This window comes from Aythya marila (assembly GCF_965140915.1).
Source record: "Aythya marila genome assembly, chromosome: 1".
NCBI lineage: Eukaryota > Metazoa > Chordata > Aves > Anseriformes > Anatidae > Aythya > Aythya marila.
This window is the reverse complement of record NC_139042.1, coordinates 70,316,468-70,337,181: the sequence shown is the minus strand read 5'-3', so window position 1 is coordinate 70,337,181 and position 20,714 is coordinate 70,316,468. Positions and strand designations below refer to the sequence as shown.

Genomic DNA, 20,714 nt, shown 5'->3' with positions numbered 1-20,714 from the left:
CTATGGAAGTAGAGTACTTACTACCAGCCATGAGACTGTGGCTTGTGTTACGAAACAATTCTTTGCAGCTGTGAGTTGCTGTGTTACTTCACATGAAGAGGAATGTTGTGAGTCTTGTGTGAACAGGAGGTCTCAAAGGTTCTTCAAAGCTACAACCATTTTTTTTTTTTTTTTTTTTTTTTTTTTTTGCTATATAGCACTAGGAAACTTCCTACTATCCTGTAGCATGTTCTTTTTTGTTTGACTGAGTGGAGGTTTTGCTTTATCTTGTATTACATCTTGTATTGTCTTCTGCAACTGCGTAATAGTTTTCCAAGAGAATATTTTGTATGATAGGAGGACAGCTCCTAACACAAGTAATTTGTGCTTCTAGTTCATCGGGACTGGTTTTCGTTTGAAATTCCACGCAACGTATCGCATGCAGAGGCAGCATATATGCTCCACTAAAGGCTTCTTGCTCATTCAGGGTAAAACTGAATAGCACACTGGTAGTTTTTAATTGTATACTTAGACTGGGAAGTTCAGCATTTGCATGCACTGGCTCATTATTTTTTGAGTATATGTATGTTATGTACTCTATGCTTTTAAAAATCTAAGAAGCAGTTGCTTTATTCCTCCTTTCTGTACAGTGATTACCTTTACCTTCAGTGAAATTCCTGCTTTTCATAGACTTGCCTTGACTAATACTAAGGAGATGTGGGGAAAAAAAAATCCTTCAGCCCTTCATGTTGATGAAGCAGTGATCCATAATAAATTCCTTTACAGCTCTTACTTACTTTGTAAGTAAAAATGCTAGTGAAATATAGTGAAATTGCTGTTTCAACCAATTTCCTGCTAGGAAATTAACGGTGCATTCTGTGGAGAGATCTCTGTGTGCTTTGGAGGTGGGTGATACCTGCTCCTTATTGCTCAGCCAGCTTCCAATGGTGACCTGCTCTTCTGTCATCGTAAAAGCACAGTTTGGGGGCATTTTACCAGTTTGCTCAAATTTCTGAGTAACGTTTTCTGGTTTCTGATTCTCACAGCAGTGCTGTTACTTGGATCACATCCCATGTCCATTAGTTCTGGACATTTTAAACCATGTTTCCAAATTCCTGCTTACTGTCTGTCACCTATGAATTGATTTGAATCTTAAACTTTAGATCCTCCTCTTCAATGAGGAGGCACAGCGTTCGAGTATGCCTTACTCGCACTTTTAGGATTTCGAGTACGCAATTGCAGAAATGTGAGAAAAACTAGGCCTGATTCGTTGCACTTCTGTTTAGATTTGAGGGGGTTCTGACGTAGTCTTTTGTTTTGTAAATGATTAAGTCTAACTAAGGAAAGCATAAAAAAAAAAAAAAAGGCAAAGCATCTGAAAACTGAAATTTCTACGCTTCTAAGGGGTATCTTCTAATTTGAAATTATATTTTAAAAGCCCACTAGGTGGCAGACTTCAAAATTTCAAGGGATTGCTTTTAGTAAGTTCTCTTTTTGAGCTGACGCTTGTTGCTTTCGTAACATCAAAGGACTGTGTTTAAATAAGAAAAGCTATGTTCCTTGACCTAAACATGAAGGCACAAGAAGGCCTGCTTGGGTTTTTGAAAAATGAAAATAAGCACTCAAGTGATGTACAAGGGAGAAGGGAACAGTTTTGTAAAGCAGCACGGATGTAGGTGGAATAGCAAGCATGGATTTGGGTCTTTAAAAATGAGGATTTGGCTAAATGGGATTAGGAAATATTATAATATTCAAGGTATGGTGTTAAATCCGATATCGAAAGCGTCTGGAATAAAGCACACTGTTATCGGGTCCTGTCACAGTTGAATCTGTGCTTTATTTCGACATTTCTTTTTTCCTCTTTATCTTCTGGGTGCACTCTGTGAGAAGTTACAGCAAAGAGGCCCTTATCTGTCACAATACTTTTCTTCCTTCTCCTTTTATTTCTCGTGACCTTCTGTCATATCTAGGTCTCATTTTAGCACAGATTTTGTAAATTCTCTTAACGCTTTCTTAGTTGTTCAGTTTTAATAACCTTCTAATTACCCACTAGGTCCTTGAGGACCTTTGCTTGTGTCACATTACTGATATCAAGAAAGTTAGCAAGCAGTTGTGAATCCAAAGAAGCCAAGTGAGGGATTTGGGGCAGGGCTTGCATGATACAGCATGTGACCCCGAAACAGCAAACAGAATATTTATGTGTGTTAAAGCTAATAAGGGTGACAAAGTTGGATGTAGTGCTACTATTCATGTTATTTCCTGACGCGGTACGTAGCTGGAAGAACACAACTGTTGATCTGGGGAAGGCAACCTGTTACCGTGTAATGCTCAATCCGTAACAGAGTGCTTCGTGCCTTGGTAGTAGTTTGTTAAAACAAAAATTTAATGCTTTTACAGAGATTATTGAAATCTTCTGGTACGTTTTGAAAGATGAATTGCATAGCAAATGTGCCCTAGTCTTAGGGCAGGTTCCTGCTTTCTGAGCTCTCTGCTCACTGATGTCTTTTGAGACAGTTGTCGCTTTCTGCTTGGTCTCTTCTGCTTGAACTCCCCAAGCACTGTGCCTGTCTCCTCCTGAGAGATGAAGCTACAGGCTTGCGTTACTTGGTGTGGGAACATGGAGTGTGTTCGTAGTCTTGCTCTGCTTCAAACTGTTGGCCTTGTCTGACACAAAATGAAGTCTGTACCGACCTCTTGTGCCCAAAATCTCCATTTCTCTTGAGTATGGACAAGTGGCTGATGATTTGCCAGGTGTGTGGATTTATTTCATTGATTTTCAGACAACTTTGTAGTTTTGCATGATGTCCTATCTTGGGGTCATTGTGGCCATTGCCTACCTTGGCTTCCCAAAAACCTTTCTGTGTTGAATCATGATGGTTTCCTGTGCTGTCTGTCTTCCTTTCCAAGGAGGAAGAGATCTCTGTGGGCTCAGCTGATGAAAACTGAATGGATGGATGGATATGCTGTTGAGCTTAATTGCTAGAATATCCAAGTGGAAAGGTGCAGAACTGGAGAATATGTAAGCATTTTAAACATATGTAGGCAGGACCCCAGGACTCCTGTCAGACCTCTTCATTCACATGGAACTGAAGCCTTCTGTAGATTCCTGTGGGCTCCCACAGAAGATTTTCTTTCACAGACCTTGCATAAATACTGTAAAGCCCAAAGACAGGAATTCAAAACAAAACGAAACCAGCTAGAATTCAGGAAATAGACTTGTGGGTGTCTGTGGCTAGCATAGTGCTTTGAACGAAGGCTTCTGCTAATGTACAGAGAATTGGATTAAGCCTGTTACTAACTAATATCTGTTGTTCATCTGATGTAGGTGTAAGGTATGCAAGTTGTCAGGAACATAATGCATTGGTGTTATCGATCTCAGCAAAGATAGCTAGCAAGTAGGGGTTAAATACCAGGTTTAGATAAATTCCAGCCAAGTTAGGGCTGTTTGAGATCTCAGTTCTGGCCGATGGCATCAGTGACTCGAGAAGGAGCATAGGAAGACCCGGGGCTCAGCCGATCCTTAGGGTGAGTTGCCTCCTGGCAGTGTCTTGCTTTCATGCAAAGCAGCCACTCCTGGCACCAGGTGACTTTGGTAAGTAACACTTCTGGGAGCTGCAGCGGCAGTCTTGCACAGGAGCACTGAGTGGCACCCATTTTGGGGGCAAGCCACAGTTGATCGGAGCTCGCTGGGACCTTATAGCTTTGGAGCAAGTTCCACGTCTAGAAACATTGCACTTCAAGTCTCCCTTGCTGCTCTCTAGTGGCTTGGGAACTGGGATCTCAATGCTGATGCAGACCAAGTGGCTGCATTAAGACAAATCTGTTGTCAATTTGCACTCACCCAGGACACGGAAACTAAACCAATCCTGCATTATAAAGGTGAGCTGTTCTTTAACAACTTTAACTTCTATTTTAACAACATTGCCCCAAGAGTAGTTTGTAGAAGAGGGTGCAGTATCAGCCAGAAACAAGCATCTCGCTCTCGTCGTCTTCTATAGTTTTCACTGAACAGGATTTAGGAGCTAGGCTGATTGGGAACTGTGACAGGTGAAATTCATTCATTCGATGTATGCACTCAGAGTACATCAGGGAAACATCCAGGCAGAGAAGCAGCAGCAGCCCCATCCTAGAAAAGAAACTTGCACAAATTAACAGACAAGCACTGAATGCAGCACTGGAAAAAATAAGACTCTGGAGATATGGCAGTAACACGGTGAAATGGGAACAATAACGTTTTGAAATGATGCATCATTTCTCCACGAGCTGTTGGAATTCATGATGATGTGGAATAACGTGATAAGACGGTACTCGAAGTAATGGTAGTTATGGGATTTAGCAACTTATTCCCACTTTTTGAAGGTTGTCTTGTAGATGATACTGCAAAAAAAAAAAAAAAAAAAAAAAAGGCTGTTTAAGGAAACTTAGTACAGGGGTAACTCATTTGGAAAAAAAAAAAAAATCAAGTAAAGGAATAATTTTGAGGAAAACTCTAACTTGTTTGGAAGTTTCCAAGCTCTATGTTGTCAGTAACCTGTATGTATGTACTCCGGTGGATTGTGCCTGCCATAAATTAGAGCAATTTTGACAAGCTTTAACGAAGCAGTTTCATGTCGTGGTAGAGCATATGCGTTCATGGGATGAATCTTGAAGAACCAGAGCTTGAAATGGGAGAAGGTGAAGCGGAAAAAGATGTAAGCAGCCTTAAAAATGAGCAACTCCATGGTGCGTTTTACAGAAAAATACAGCAGGCGTGGCGCCTCGGCCGGGACGAGGGCTGTATGTGGGCACCACCCATAGGAAATATGTTCAGGGGGTTTCCTGGTGCCTCCCCTCTGTCTTTCAGCTTAGATCCTTGACCCTTACTGCCAAAGTGAAGGAAAATAAATAAACACAGGCGTTAATTTTCCACACGGGGGGGTGGCACTGGGGGGGCTGGGGCTACCCCCGGCTCTCCCTTGGCGTGCAGTCCCGAGGCGGGCGCTGCCTTTTGGCGTGTTAAACCCAACAAAAACCCCAACCCCCGCCCTCCTCTCGTCAGGGGGAGGCCGAACCGGAGGGCCGGGGAGGGAAAAAGCTCGGTGGCGGCGGGACGAGGAGGAGGAGGAGGAGGAGCTGGAGCGGCAGGAAGGGTGTTTCCCTGCGCCGCTCCAGCTCCCGGTGACTCAGGCAGGAAACTCCCAGCCCGGCGCGGCCCAGGAGCGGAGCCACCCTCCCCGAGTCCCCTCCGGAGCCCCCCGGAGCCGGGCCGGGACCCCCGGAGCCGGCAGCGCCCAGCGGGTGAGAGCTGGGGGGCGGCGGAGCCCGCCCGGGCTGCGGGGCTCGGAGCGGGGGGGGCCCGGCCCCGGCTGCGGGCCCCGGCGGCGCCGCCTCAGGCGCGGCCTCGCCCCCTGCCCGGCGTAGGGGCGGCGGGCGGTGACCTCGTTTGGGGGCTTTTTGGTTTATTTTGTCTCGTTTTGGGGTCGTTTCTCGTAGCTCGGGTGGCTGCAAGCCGGCCTGTCTCTCGGTTGGCGTCAAAAGTCCCAATGCTCGCCTCAGCAACCGCGACCCGTCGGCTGGTACCGCAGGGCTTGCTTGGGCTTTGCTTCCAGCGCTGTCCCCTAGCGGGTTGGGGACAAAAACAGAAAAAATCGTGTATAAGTTCACCCTGCATCAAGGTGGCGGTCCCGTGGGTCTGCAGGCATCGAGCAGGGCTTTTGGGGAAGTCGAGCTTTATCCAGTTAAATGAGTGATGTTTCAGCGAAACCCGTGGTGTGAGGGGGTAGCAGGGTGGTGGATGAATTCACAGACATCTTGTACGTGGCTGGGATGTGTTTCCGACAGATAAGGGCCGAAACATTTCATCCCTTGGAGTCTTTCCTTCAGCCCCTGAGGTATCCCTCTAGCTCCTCAGTGAAGCGTCTGCCCCTCGGTGAGCCCTCGCTGCCTTGCTGGCTCATTCCCGTGCCACCCCACGGTAGGTCCGAGTGGCATTTAGACATGTAGATTGTTATTTATGCTACCGGGAAGTCGTCTGGGAGTCTGCCCCGAGTGGAGGAAAGCTGCCTGGAAGGGTTTCTCCCTAATTACATGGCCCTGCTGCTGTAAGCCAGGGGAGAGGCAAAGCGTAGGTTAGGCTCTGCAATGAGCAGCGTCCTTATTGGGATCCCCTCCTTTGTCACAACTGTATTAACTTACCGAAAACTTCCCCGTGCGGTGTCCCTGCTCGGCAATTTTTTCAGAGTGGGGCTTCTAATAATACCCTCAGATAACTTTTTGTTTTCCGGCTTATGCTGGTATCAGTTGCATGTATACAAACTGCCTTACGCACAGGCTGAGTCTGCACGCTCTGTGCTCACAAAGGTTCTTGCTTCGTAGTTTTATCCAACTCCTGCTTTTTGCCCTTTCAAAAACTCTTTTTGTTTCTTTCCTCCTGACCTAACATAACAGACTTCTCAGCATTCCCAAACAACTGGCCCGTGAAGCCTGGCTGGTGCAGGCAGCCAGCATTTCTGTGGCTGCCCAGAAGGAGGAGGAGGAGGAGATATTCGGAAACAGCCTGCACAAGATCGGGGTGCAGCAGCATCAAAGCTTGCTCAAGGAAATGTGCAGTTCATTTTCTTTTTCCTTTAAAGGATAATGTTGCTGGGTAAGACTGCATTGTTTGCAGACCTGGGGTTTGGTCAGCTCCCGTTCAGGGTGCTGAGGAGGAGAGTGGAGCAGCGTTTGAGATGTGTTCAGACCTCTGCTAACTGAGGTCTGGATATTGTGTTATCTATTAAGGGGATTTGAATTGTGAAAATTGTTCTAAAAAATCCACGTTATGAGAAAGGGAATGTTCCACAAACAATCCATACTCTTCATTTCGTAACTCCTGAATGACTGCTTGACACAAAAAATTGTAATTCTTTAGTGTACAATGTACACTATCTAAAGCATTTGTTAACAAAATCCTCGTTTTTTCAGTTTGCTTTAGGTAGAAATCTGCCCCTAGGCTTGAACCCACAATCTCTCTTGACCAACTACACAGACTTTAAAGTATAATTAATAGATAGCTGCTCCAGCTGCATGATTATATTAGACGTTGGACTCATATGTGGCTTAATTTTGTTTAATGCTTTCTTTATTCTCTCTGGGAGAGAGGTATCTTGGAAGGTGACTAGTCCCTGAGAGAGGTGCCATGATCTTTTCATAACTTGTTTCTCAGAATCAGCAGACTTTATTTTGTTCTTTGCCTTTTCTTGAAAGACTTCTTCAGAAACATTCAGATCAAGGCTTGTTTAAAGAGTGGAGACTTCAGAGCAGTTGTACTGGATCTACAAAGTTACATAAGACGGAACAAAAATCCCTTACAAAGCTCCTTTTCGTGGATTCAGTTTTATTCATCGGTCGGCCAGAAAGCTGCTAGAATAGCTTGCAGTGTTACAGAAGAGAAAATTAATTTTAGGATAATTTCCACATGCATTTATGTATGAGTCAAGACGATCCCATTTTACAGTCATTGCTCCGTGTTCTCGGGGCAAATTCTTAATGTGGTTCCTTCACTGTACCAACAAGTAAAAGTAAACTTTAATGTTGGGCAGTGTGCTGTACCGTAGTGAATCAGAAGTCAAGATGTGACTGACTTGGCTTCTCTTGAAAGAGCGACAGGGAGAGTTTCTGAATTTTTATTGTCTATATATTTTTAAACAGCTGTAGCTACTATGGCAAGCCCAGCTCAGGAAGTAATTATTTAAGACCTGCAATAAGGGCTTGTTTCTGTAGGGGTTTTGCAGGAGCTTGACACAAACTGAGCACAAACGGCCGGCGAAGTGGTTCGGATGGATCCGTGTGTGCACGTGGGAATGTGATTCATGGAACTGCTTCTGAGCTCCCCTTGGATGTGCTCTCAATTAGATCACTTGGTAATCTGAGAGCGAGAAGTAAACAGAACAGGCTTGGAAACTCCTGATATCCAGAACATAAAACTTGCTACAAGTGGCCTCTGGTAGACTCTCTTCTCAGGAGGGGTGTGAGAGGAGGAAAGGTGGACGTGATGGTCCTCCAGCTGGGCAGGTCGTTTCTGCAGGTCTTCTTTTCGGGAGTGTTGGTCAGGAGGTGATAGAATGACCAAACAATTTTTTAAAGCCAAGAATGACTCAATGGGAGCATAAAATGCCTTTTCCCCTCCCCTTCCTCCACCCAAAGGCATCTTAATATTTTAGAGAAGGTGCAGACTTACGCTTTTTAGATGACTGTTTCTACAAACCGTCAGCAGGGGTGAGTCTCTGTAATGCTCTTATGAATGCATACAGTATAAAGCATAAGAAAAATAAACAGTGCTGGATGTTTTAGAAAAAAACAAAAAACAAAAACTAAACACCTGTTTTTCAAAGCTAGCACTATGTTAGGACATAGAGAAGGCTCTTGGGAGACCTCACTGTGGCCTTCCAGTACCTAAAGGGGGCCTGCAAGAAGGCTGGGGAGGGACTCTGTCAGGGAGTGGAGTGATAGGACAAGGGGGAATGGCTTTGAACTAAGAGGAGATTTAGATTAGACATAAAGAAGAAGTTCTTCACCCAGAGGGTGGTGAGGCCCTGGCACGGGCTGCCCAGAGAAGCTGTGGATGCCCCATCCCTGGAGGTGCTCAAGGCCAGGCTGGATGGGGCTTTGGGCAGCCTGGGCTGGTGGGAGGTGTCCCTGCCCATGGCAGGGGGGTGGAACTGGGTGGTCTGTAAGGCCCCTTCCAACCCAAACCTTTCTGTGGTTCTCTGACATGGGTCTTAAGGGTTGATGTGCGAGGTAGTGATTCCAGAAGCCATGTCTGGAAAATGACTTGAAAAGAGTGCACCCCCTTCTCCCTGGAGGAAAGCAATGTTTTCTTCCCCACCCTGGCCCCTGATGTTGTGAAACCAAAGCATGGTTCAAGACCTTACATGCTGAAAGAAGCAGTTTGTTTAACAAGAGGGGTTGTGTTATTGCGTGGACCGAAACAGAAAGACTCCAGGCTCGGTCCCTGTGGGTCATTTCCCTCACCTGTAGCATGGCAGCCTGGTGCTCTACCCACCAGCATACCTGCTGCTTTCAGTGTGTGTGTGCAGGTGGGCCCTCTTGTGATTAAATAACAGCACTGTGTTGTCTTCCCTCTAAAAAGGATAACCCACCAAGCCCGTGTGGAAGAGGCAGTGCATAAGCAACGTGTGCCAGCGGTCTTTCCACAGGACGCGTTTGTGGTGCTGTGTCTGAGGAATGCACACCCACTTCCTCCTCTTCTTTCTGGGATCACGGTGGTTCTTGCTGTTTTCTTCCTTGCTCCTTGCAGAATCCTTGCATTGGGAATCTTCTCCTTGCTAAGAAACGAGAGGGCTTTTCACAGCTGCTGAGCATGCCCTAAGTTGAGTGCTTCAGTGCTTAGCTGCTGTGCTGGGTTTGAGGCATTCCCAAAGCAACGCCGAACAGCGTTGGCTCCTAATACATCTGCGTGGCAGAGCAGGGGCTGGTTTACAGAGCTCCCGCAGCAGCAGGAGGAATCTGAAACACCAGGATGGGAAACGTGCACGCTGAGGGTGGCTGCAGGAGATCAGCAAAATGCCCAACGCAGCAAAACACGAGGAGAAGATCAAACCAACGGGGGAGGAGTGAACTGCGTGAGGGGAAAAGCACATGAAAAAGGGAAGGGGAGTTAGCCAAGAAGCAATCAAAACGAAGAACTGGAAGTCAAAGGACAGCAAAACCTAAGCTGTGCTTGCTGCAATTCAAAGACGGAGCATCAGAGAGTGTCAAAAGGGCGAGGGAAATGGGCGCAGCAGAACCCAAGCTAGAGTGAGGGGATAGACAGAGCTTCAGCTTCCTTCTGTCCTGAGGAGAGGCCAAGTACTGCAGCAGGGTTTTTCATATGTGTGGAAGTTTTAAAATTCACGTGTTTTTTAATGTGGTATTCACGCAGAATATAAATTCAGCTTGGTAAGAACTAGCGAGCAAATCAATACAAGCCACCTAGCCCCACCAGTAATGGGTACGTATATTTTTTATTATTGTTATTTTGAAACCAAGGGGCTTGTATTTTGGGCTCGAGGCTTAGTTACACAGATAAACCAACCCACGGAGAAGGCCCGTGAATTCCTGCAGTGCGAGTGCCGTTGCAGAGCAGACAGACCCTCCCTCCTCGACCACGTGCGTGGGATTCCTTCCAAGCGAGGAACTGCGGGGCTGGGCCCCTGCCGTGCCACCGTGGATTTACAAACAAAACGGGTGGCAGTGAGCAGAATCAGGCTCCTGTTTTTGGAGTGTATGAGTTGCACTGTGTGGGGCTATCACTCGACCCTAGGTTTGATCGTCGGGACGTTGCTGGGCTGTACGACCGTGGTAGGAGGCTGGTAGCCCTGGAGGAGGGGGGGCGCCTGCAATTCCTCCACGAGCGTGACTGATTCTCAGCTGCCTGCTGCTCCGTGTGTCAGCCAGCCGCTGTGTCTCGGGGACCACGGTGCTGGCAGCAGCGTCCTGCTGCCCTTGGTGGTGCTGTGGGCAGGGAGGGTCGGCCCTGAGTCACGGCAGTGTGGCTTTTGGGTTCCACGCACGGCGCTGCGGCTGCTTCCCCGAGCATCTGGCACCGCACCGAGTTCAGCATTACTCTTATGTGACCGTTCTTCTAGGGTTTGCTGTGCTGCCGGGGTAGGATAATTCAGTCTTTTTTAATTTATTTATTTTTTATTTTCCTTTTTACACTTCCTGAGCCTTTTTTACTCCAAATGCAGGCTTCGTGAAAGCTTAGCTGCCCGTCAGATCTGTTGCAGAAAGGACGGTCAGCCGCTGTTTGCTTCCTTCTGTCCCTTACTTTAATAAGGTGGGTCAGGAAATGATGTGAAAGGACTTTTTCTTTGCTCCCTCAGCTTATGCAAATCTGTTGCTTAGGAACGAAGAGGAGCTCCAATCCTGGAAAAAAAGCACCCAAGCCCACCCCGCATGAATCCCCTTCGCAAAAAGGCAGATCCTGGCATCAGAGCACTGAAAAAGAGCATTCAGACGGGACAGGTCCAGCGTATTGCTGTTCTCTGAAGCAGTTTAGTTATCAGCTTGTTAAAATCGCTTCTGCTCAGCCTGAGCCGATAGATCTGCAGCTGAGCCGCTGCTGGTTTTGAAGCTTATTTAAGACCAAACAAAACTAAAAGTGAAATTTTGAAAGAGATCTTGGAAGTTGGAAAGAAAAGTGAGCATCACAGTTGATGCTGTATTGTTCCTGGAAAGGAAGATCAATTCCTTTCGTTACCTCTTGCCTTCATAAGGGCCCGTTGTGTTCGGTCTCATGGTTTATCTTGAGCTGGAACACTACAAGGAATATTGAATCAATTCATCTTCATAGAAAAATGACCCAATCGATTTTCTGCGAGCCAATAACGTGGAAGAATGGCACAAGGGAACAGAAGAAATGAGAAAAATGTTGCGTTGCTATAGGGATAGAGCTGAACGTCTGCTGTGCAGAGCCAGCCTGTTCCTGCGGGAATGCTGTCACCGATTCCTATGGAGATCACCGAGGTCCCAGTTCATTAGATCATTCGCTTGTCTTTTTAAGTTTATCCCTATTTTAATTCCTCTCCTACTGTGGATGGGCTGCTTGAATACCTTTGTGCCTCTTTTTTTTGAAGGATGTGCTTCTTTTCCCCTTCCTTAGCTGCTGCAATTAGAATTATCTGAATTTTATCATCATATCCTGCCCTGTGAAATAGATTAAGCTTTGGTTTATTTACTTCTTTAAGCCTATTTTTAAAAATCAAAACAACTCGTGCAAAGGCATTTCAATTCACAGATTGCACCACAATCATAATTTTCAGTATCCATGCTAGGCTTAGTTTAAGACTCCTGGTTTAATTCGAAATTCAAAGATGCTTTTGGAGACTTAGGAAAGAAAAGAGCCAGTGTCAAAGGAAGTGCTGTTTAAAGTGCAGACAGACTTCCTCTTTGTCGTATTTTGAGCCTGGGAACATGCACAAGCACTTGGAGCTGCAGTGCATCTGTTCAAAAACAAAGTGAAAAAATGTGTCCAGTGGGCTGCAGAAAGGCACAGGGAATCCCCTCCCAGCACCTGCCTGCAGTCAAATACAGCACTGTTCTCGTCTGTGAAGTCATAAAAATTTCTAGAGCTTCTGTTATCCAGCAGTTTTTTGATAAGTCATTTATAGCCACCCTTAATTATCTCAGGCTCGGGCATGATTCTTCTTCAGTTTTTTTTTTTTTTTTTTTTTGGATAAGAAATAGTTTTTTGGGGTTTTAAGGAAGTTTTTATTTATATCACTTCCTTTTTTAAATGCATTTGTAGATTTCACAGCTGTCAGGCTGAAGTATAACTATTTTTGATGGATTCATGCTTGTTTTAAGAGTTCATGTGTGCTCAGAACTTGTGGTTAAACGAAAATACATACTTTTTTTTTTTTTTTTTTTTGAGGTCAGTCTTTAAGATACTGGCGTAGATACAGATGAGTCCTTGTGGTCTGACTTGCATCGTGTGTAAAGCCATGCAAGCAGAGATCCAGGCACGTTACTGCATCTGCAACAATTCCTGGAGCTCGTGGTTTCAGTAGAAACCAGGTGCCAGAAAGTGCACAGAGAGAAGAGAGAAGCACATCGACCTCTGGGCGCTCTGGCAACCTTGTTAAACCGGGAGGAAAAACCTCAGGCAGAAGTGAAAAAGATAGAGTGCATCTTCTGCAGCTCTCTAGCACAGCCGTCCCCCAGATGCCACGTGAAGCTGCAGCTTGGTGAGTGTGTGCAGGCAGCCCGTAAGTTTTGACCAGGCGTGGAGGTGGTGCTGACCCCCTGCTCGTCACACGTCCTGTGCTGCACACTCTGATCTTACTGAACAAAGATTTTTATCAAGTACTTTTAGTGGAGAAGGGCTTTATTTTTCATCTGTAAGCCCAGTTCTGAGGTCCAATTTTTTGTGTTGACAATCAGTGTCCCTCCGAAGTTCAGATGGATTGATCCTGAAGGCCATTAGAGGCTGTTTCTGGGGGAAGTCTTGCCCAAGTGTTTGTGGCAGAAGCTTAAAAGGAACTGCTTGGTCATTTCTGCACTTGCAAGGAGGTCTCAAGAAGCCTACGGTTACTTAAGTTCGTTTGCTTTACCCTTTTTTAAGACTTAGTTGCCAGCTACAAGTTACATCTTCTGCATCTGGGGTGCTGTTGCTGACGTGTTTAAGAGCTATCTCCTACCATCTGCCAACATACTCCTGTTTTAGGTATTTATAGACTATTTGTGAATTGTCTCTTGATCTTCTGCTTGATAAATAATTTGACTCGCATAACTCTGTCACTGGCAGAAATCTTAAAAATTCAACAGTGGTGTTTTTGTGTGTGTGTGTCTTTTTTTTTTTTTTTTTTTTTCTTTTTCTCCTGCCTCCTTAATTCCTTAGGATTTTTTTTTTTTTAAACTTTGAGCTTGAGAGTGGAATTGTATTACAGCAGTCCTCTTTTTTTTCATAGTGGTTCTGGAGTTAATGCACTTTTCTCTCCGCTCTAATTTCTCAGTCCTTACTTTCTATACTTTCTATTTTTTGTTATTTTCTTCTGGTAACTTCTAATTGGTTGTTGCTGTTCAAAAGACACAAGCAGGAGGAAATTATGGGAAAATTATATATGTATCTTTTTTTATTCCAAATAGTTTGAAACCTCAGAAGGGCCTAAAGAGCAAGCTGAAAGATGCATGCTGGGCATTTTCTGATATGCTTGGAATTAATCTTTTGCTATTACGTTATTCTGTAGGGATGGAGATGTGGAAAAGCTTTATTGATTGCTGTTAAGATTGACCCTCATCTTTAAAAACCAGAGAGTGATGCTGAGCAGGGCACTGCGTGCAATGCCATTGCATGACTGTGAGCAATGTACGGAATGCTGACACTTAAATAGATCAGCAAACCTTCTGTCTGAATGATAAGCAAGTTCCTAAGTCAGATCAAAATGTAAGTAACACTGGAGGAGCTTCAAGGTCTGGTGCCTTTCCTTGTTTTGTTTTTCTTGTGGACCAAATGTCACGGAGACAGCACGGTAAGCTCTGCAGCATAAGCTTTTCTGGGCAGGTCAAGCTGGTGCTCGTCTCCTCCAGAAACGAAAAAGAAGAAAATTCAAGCTAGTCAGTGACCTTGCACTAGCATACACAAATTTTCCCTAAAAAAAACCACCTGTGAATGATACCTCTGACCCTTGGACATGATGGGACTTCACACTGTAAGACTGAAGCTTGCCTGTACAGGAGACAGGGATTTTTGTGTGCTGGCTTTGAAATCCAGAAAAAGAGGCTGGGAATCGGCCCAGACACTGCTGTCTCAGTTAGAAAGCTGAGTGTGCTCATCAAACACCAGCATTTAGCTAACCAGCACGTAGGGGTGTGGGAGTCCCTCTCCTGGAGGGAGGATGAAAGGTAATGAGTGTTTGTTTTTAATAAGTTGTGTACTTCGAGGAAAACATGTTCCTGGAATGCTTTGTCTTTAGTGCTGTAATGCTGGTTGTGATGCAAAGATAATAAAATGGGGGAAAAAAAATGAAAAGTAATTCACACATTGTCTTCTCAGGTAGGTGTAAACCTCAGGTAGGTGTAAAGCTGAAAACACAGCATCACAGGAAAGTAGTAGGAAATAAACCTCACAGCCTGGGTAAATTGACTTGTATAACTATAATTATCAGAGTAACTATGGTGTTTTAATTTGTTCTCATTTAGGTAAACTCCTAATCAGACTGGCTTATGATTTTTTAAGGAGATCTTTTGAAGTTTCTCATGTTCTCTGCCAGAAGGGAGTCTGCTAAAATGCTGGTGCTGCTGCCCAGTAATTTCACCTGTAACTTCACTCGAACTGAATGAGTCTCAAGGAAGCAAAACCATCCAGTTTCGTGTCTTGGGAATTTCAGCTTCCTTAATTTAATTTTCCTGATACTTGGGGGGGGGGTGGGGGAACCAAAACCTCTTTTTGCCAGCCATTCGTGTTTGTACATCAGAAATAACTGTTGTCTTTTGGAGCTGGTTTTATTAACATCAGCAGCAAAAAAAGGAAGGGGGGGAAAGCAACCTTGAAGAAAATCTTTGCTGCCCAGGTGGCAGGGCTCGTACATCAGGAGCTTTTGCTCCTGCTCTTCTCGCTGCTCTCAGGCCTCTGCTGCTTGGTCCCAGGGGCAGAGGGTGAGCAGAGCCGGGTCCTGGCCACGTCTGCAGATGTGTCAGAGCTGGGCAGGAAGGGGCTTCTTCCTCTTTCACGTCTTGTTAGATAATTGAATTAAAAAGCAGGGAACTGGCATGCTGAAATGGCTTGGCCAACCAAGCACCAGGCATGCGGATCAAAATTACCAAATGAGGCCGTCAGCGACCTTAAAACAGAGCTTTTGTAACAGTCTGCTCGCAATTAGTTACGTTCTCCTGGGCCCAGAAATGCTGATTTATCTTTGTGAAATCATGCCAAAGGGCTTGGAAAAAACGTGCCGTCCTGTATTTCTTCTCACAGGCCAGGGGCAGCAGGAAGCCATGTTTCCCTGCCTCACGCCTCCCTCCTGCTGACGGGTTCAGTGGGTGTGTGCTGTGAAATGGGTGGTGGCACTGTGAGTGAGAAGGGAGTGGGGTTTTGCTTGTGTGTATATCCTTGGCTCTCTTCTGTGCTGGGGAACTGGGGTGTGTTTGAGGAGGAGGAGCACAGAGGGACTGAGGCTGTGGGGGCCCTCTGGAGGCCACCAGGCCCCAGCCCTGCCCCAGCAGGGCCACCCAGCGCAGGCTGCCCAGGCCCATCTCCAGGAGGCTTTGGGAGATCCCCAAGGAGGAGACCCCACAGCCTCTCTGGGCAGCCTGTGCCAGGGCTCCTCACCCGCACAGCACAGAAGTGCTGCCTGGGGCTCAGGGGGAGCCTCCTGGGGGCCTGGTTTTGCCCAGGGCCTCTGCTCCTGGATCTGGGCACCACTGAGAAGAGCCTGGCTCCATCTTCTTTGCACCCTCCTTTCAGGTGTTTGTGGACACTGATGAGATCCCCTGAACCTCCTCTTCCCCAGCTCTCTCAGCCTGCTCATAGGAGAAGGGCTCCAGTCCCTTGCTCATCTTGGTGTCCCAGTGCTGGACTCTTTCCAGTATGTCCATGTCCCTCTTGTACTGGGGGACCTGGAACTGGACACAGTGCTCCAAGCATCCTTACTAGTGCTGGGGAGGATGTTTGGGCTGGGGAAGGGTGCTTTGTCATTTTTTCTTCCGTGAAGCGCCAACTCCCCTTTATGTGGTTAAGTGGAGTAGCTTTTAGCTTGAAATGGGGAACCCTTATTTCTCTCTGGGTTTTGAGTATGGGTGGAGGAGGTTTTCATAGCGGTTTGTGGCTGTTCACCTGTCTCATAACACAGCACCGGAGGGAGCTGGGCAAGTGGGGATTTCTGCTCTGGTAGTGAGTCTGTGGGGAGAAGTTTCATGTATGAAGGAGCCTCTCAGTTAAGCTATTGCAGGTAAAGTGCATTGGCTTTTATTTTAGCTAAAGCTTGATCTATAGATACTCACAACAAAAATATTAAAATAACGTTTATTTGCGGTGCTCTGACTTCTTAGCAACTCTCATCCATTTCCTTCAGGCTGAAACTGTTAAGAGTTCAACCTCCTCACTGGACCTGTGCCCATACATAAAGCTTTTTTTGACATTTGCTTATTTATCAGAGGGAAGATGCTGTGTTTTTTTTGCCTGCCCCTCATTGGGAATAACCATGGTGGCTGTGGAGGAGCTCAAGCTGGGCGTGGGATGGTGTTGGGCAAGCATCCCAGGGCAGCTCTGCCAGCAAGCACTCCTGTCAGTCCAGTCCTTCATCATTTTTCAGCAGGGATTGCCGACTGTGTGATACGGATGCTGCTTATTTATTTATTTTAATGAAACCTCACGTGCTCGGGCTTGAAGCAAAGCTGGAGCCATGGTTTCAAGAAGCAAAAGGCCTGCAGATCTTTCTAGCGTAGCTGTTTGAATGTGTTGGCAAGCTCTCTCCGTATGTGGTTTGTTGGTTTTGCAGCTACAGCTTTGGATACCGGTTGGTCTCTGAGGGCAGGTAGCTTATCTGTTCTGAGCGTTTCCTTCCTTTTGCTTTGGTTTCTGTTTTTGCTTTTTTTTTTTGGTGGTGGTGGTCTGTTTGTTTATTAACAACTTCAGATTGGTGTCCTTATGGTTAGATTTGAGGGCAGTACTTCTTTTCTGTGCATTGGAGGCCATTTTTTCCTCTGTTTTTGCGGCATTTCTGGTGTGCAGCAGTGGGGAAGGAGAAACGTTTCTCAGATCGTAAAAGGAGGAGGTTGTCAGTCCTAAAAGTCTTTTTTAAACTTGAATACTAAAACCAACTGAGTTTTGGTTTTACTATTTCCCTTCCATTATGGTGTCTAGAACATGTCTTTATTGATGGGAAACTGCATATTTCCCTCAACAGCAGGAGTTCCCTGCTCTTTGCTACGTGTACGTGCAAGTATACACATGTGTATATATAAATATATTTGTTTTCTTTTAAACCACAGGTGCAAAATGACTGCCCAAGTAACACTGGAGGATGCCTTGTCCAATGTGGATCTCTTGGAAGAATTACCACTGCCAGATCAGCAACCATGTATTGAACCCCCACCATCATCTCTGCTTTACCAGGTCTGTTGTCATTTCAGGAAAAAATAGTTTTGCGGATCTTTTGCACAAGTGTGCGCTCTTAAAAAGCAAACAAATGAACAAAACAACAGCAACCAAAAAAAACCAAACATGTTCATATTTACAATATATATAAGTCCTTTTCCCCACCAAGGATTTGATTCTATCTGTTTTCTCTGCAGCCAAACTTCAACACTAACTTTGAGGACAGAAATGCATTTGTCACTGGTATTGCAAGATACATTGAGCAGGCTACAGTCCACTCTAGCATGGTAAGTAGTTGTTCAGATACGTACTTTTTCTTTTACCTGGAATAAAAAAAGAAGAACATTCCTCTTGCGTTTCATTATTGTGGTCACAGAAAACAGGAATCCAGGTTACCTACAACGCTTTGAGGAGGCAATAAGATGAAAAAGCATGTGGCATTTCTTTGTGTACATGTACTTCTCGATAATTTTAGAATTTGCTTTTTTCTTGATCAACCAGTGTTGCTCAAAAGTTTGATGCTTTCTCTGTGCATTTTCCCAGTGTTCTGAGGTGAGTTAGTTGTGTTTACAGCTTTCTGTTGTAACTTAAATTAAAAATTAAAAATTTCCATCCTCCCAAATTTCTTCTGCTTCTCCGTCGGGTTAGCGGTGTTGAAGGGCTTTGTTGGCTTCTTCGCTCTAGAGTGTATGCGTTAGTGGTTTATTGGCATCCTTTTGGATAAGGTGTTCTGTGGTGAGTGTGTATGTTAGTGGTTTATTGGCGTGCTTTTGGATAAGTTCTTCTGTGGTTTTTAACATTTCCACAATAGAAGATAAGACTTAATACGAGCAGCACCATCTCTGCTGACGGTATTGCTATTGTGGGATACAAAAGAACTTATAGGTTGCAAACACTCGTCTGTACTGAACTTTCAGTTGTTTCATGCACTTTTGAAAAATGAGGAAAAATATGTCTTGTAAGTCTAGAAGCCAGTTCACAAACTGTGGAATGGATACGTTAAACACCTGATTACATGCTACTGAAAGTTATGTAAATTTACACTAGTCTGCCTTTAAAATTATCTGGTGACTCCTTACCCATCTTTTGATTGTGTTTGTATGTTGTCAGTCCTCTTCCTGGACATGTAAATTAAGATACTGCTTTGCATGTGCTGATTCTTCCATCCTTGAACATTCTACCTGCAGTCCCCAGCTTTTATGTATAGATTATAGTGTCTTTAGTTTTGGGAAGAACAAAGCCAAAGATAATTTGATTTGGTGTGATTCTTATCAGTAAGTAGGTGTAATTGCTGCAGTTGTCAACTAGTGATCTCATAGGTGTTTGCTGGCTTAAGTGGTATGAAGATTTTCTCAGAATTAGGTTGGATGCTAAAATGTGACTGAGAATAGATGGATTTTTTTTTTATCTGTTGGTTTATAGGCAAGCTGGGTTTCCATAACTGATTAATTCAAATATCTTTATTTCAGTGGTATAGACAGCTCTGATGCATGTAATGTGCCGGCTGCACCTATTTATTATGGCCATGCTATTTTATATACATGTAGCATGACGTATCATTCTGTTTGTAATATGCATGTGTTTGTACGTATACATCCCGATAAGAGAAATAAGTTTGTTTGGAACGATGGCTGGCAGACAAGTGGATTTAATCCTTCTGTTTTACAATGCTTAATTATTACTGAATGTCTTTCTTACAGAATGAAATGCTAGAAGAGGGTCAGGAATATGCTGTCATGTTATACACATGGAGAAGCTGCTCAAGAGCCATTCCACAGGTAAAGGATCAAAACTGAACTGTCCTGCAGGATGCAAACTTCTGTCTTGTTTTGAATACAATTTTTTAACAAGCTCTGGAACTTAGTGTGCTCCTGAATTAGCAAGCTGGCCATGCCATAGAATAGTGTCTTTTATCACTTGGGAAACAGTTGGCCTTTTTGTTTTTTTTTTCCAAATATTTAAATTCAGAACAGGTTTAACATGTGATATAGCAAGTAATAATTAACATTTAGGTTATGCATTTAGGTTTGTAGATATCCTAGGTAGTCTTTTTCTTAATGTCAGAACTATGCAGTGTTTTCTTGATCTGTATACGAAAACAAACCCCTGTGAATAGATGACAAGTCTATAAGCAGCCTCAGGTATCTGGGAATGGTTGTGCAAGCATGGAGTGGGAAGGTTAAGATACATCAGAAGACTGAACAAAATTACAACCATGCAGTTGACAACAGCATGCTTTTTAAGGAATGTGTAATGCAATTATTTTTGCACTGAAATGCAAGGTTTATTCCATAGTTTAAATATTTAGAGTGGAAATCAGGTAATCTGTTTTATCTTCTAGTTCTGGCCCTATTTTAGTGCATGACTGAACAAATGGCATAATAATGTGGAAAGAATATTGTTCTTACCATACAGAAGTGTTTGAAAACTGCCTGAAAAATTATTTGTTGTGAGGTATTAGAAAAATCTTTTTTTTTTTTATTTAAACATGCACTGAATCTTACATAACAATCACAAAATTATCAAGCCCAGCAATTTATGTCTTAAATTTGGATCTTCAGAATGATAATATGTTTTCTCAAGTTGTTGTTTGGATTCTTAGTTTGTGAGGCTTTGTCAGGGAAAGCTGTAAGTGTAACAATCTCTTTAATTGTCTTCAGGTCAAGTGCAATGAACAGCCTAACAGAGTAGAAATTTATGAGAAAACGGTGGAAGTTCTGGAACCAGAAGTCACAAAACTGATGAATTTTATGTATTTTCAGGTAAAAGGAATGGAAACAAAGTTAATTAGTAAGCTTCTATGTTTATATTCCTGTTTGGTATGGTTAATAGTATGTGCTCAGATACTCAACCTAATCATTATACTTTTTTAGGGAAAAAAAGTCTCATAGAAGGATAGTGTGTCTAATGCCTGTCTTAAAAACTTTAGGCAATCCTGAAAGCATAAGACCTTCAGCATAAAATAGAAGGTAATTGTTTGTGGTCCCTGCCCAGCACATGGGAACAGCTCTGGCACTTTAGGAGGAAAGGAAATAGAAATATAATACATTTCACATGCGTCCATAAGAGTGTTGCAGCACAGGAATTGTTTGTTGGGGAGCGAGGGATCCACAAATCTGGACATCATAGCACCTGGTACAGCTTTACTACAAATTTCTGTAGCAGAGGCAAGCTAACC

At 44.4% G+C, this 20,714-nt stretch overlaps 1 protein-coding gene across 3 annotated transcripts in view; it reads left to right on the top strand.

The window, feature by feature from the left end:
- Positions 1-5,101: 5,101 nt before the first annotated feature.
- CYFIP1 (cytoplasmic FMR1 interacting protein 1) overlaps positions 5,102-20,714 on the top strand; it is a 63,009-nt gene continuing 47,396 nt past the window's right edge. For 2 of the 3 annotated variants that reach the window (XM_082765061.1, XM_082765063.1), the window contains exons 1-5: positions 5,102-5,256; positions 17,431-17,554; positions 17,734-17,823; positions 19,237-19,314; positions 20,197-20,298. In XM_082765061.1, the coding sequence (XP_082621187.1) occupies positions 17,438-17,554; positions 17,734-17,823; positions 19,237-19,314; positions 20,197-20,298 (387 nt within the window). In that variant the 5' untranslated portion in view covers positions 5,102-5,256; positions 17,431-17,437. Of the gene's footprint in view, positions 5,257-12,940; positions 13,166-17,430; positions 17,555-17,733; positions 17,824-19,236; positions 19,315-20,196; positions 20,299-20,714 lie in introns of those variants that run through there. The other variant, XM_082765062.1, reaches the window with a different exon arrangement.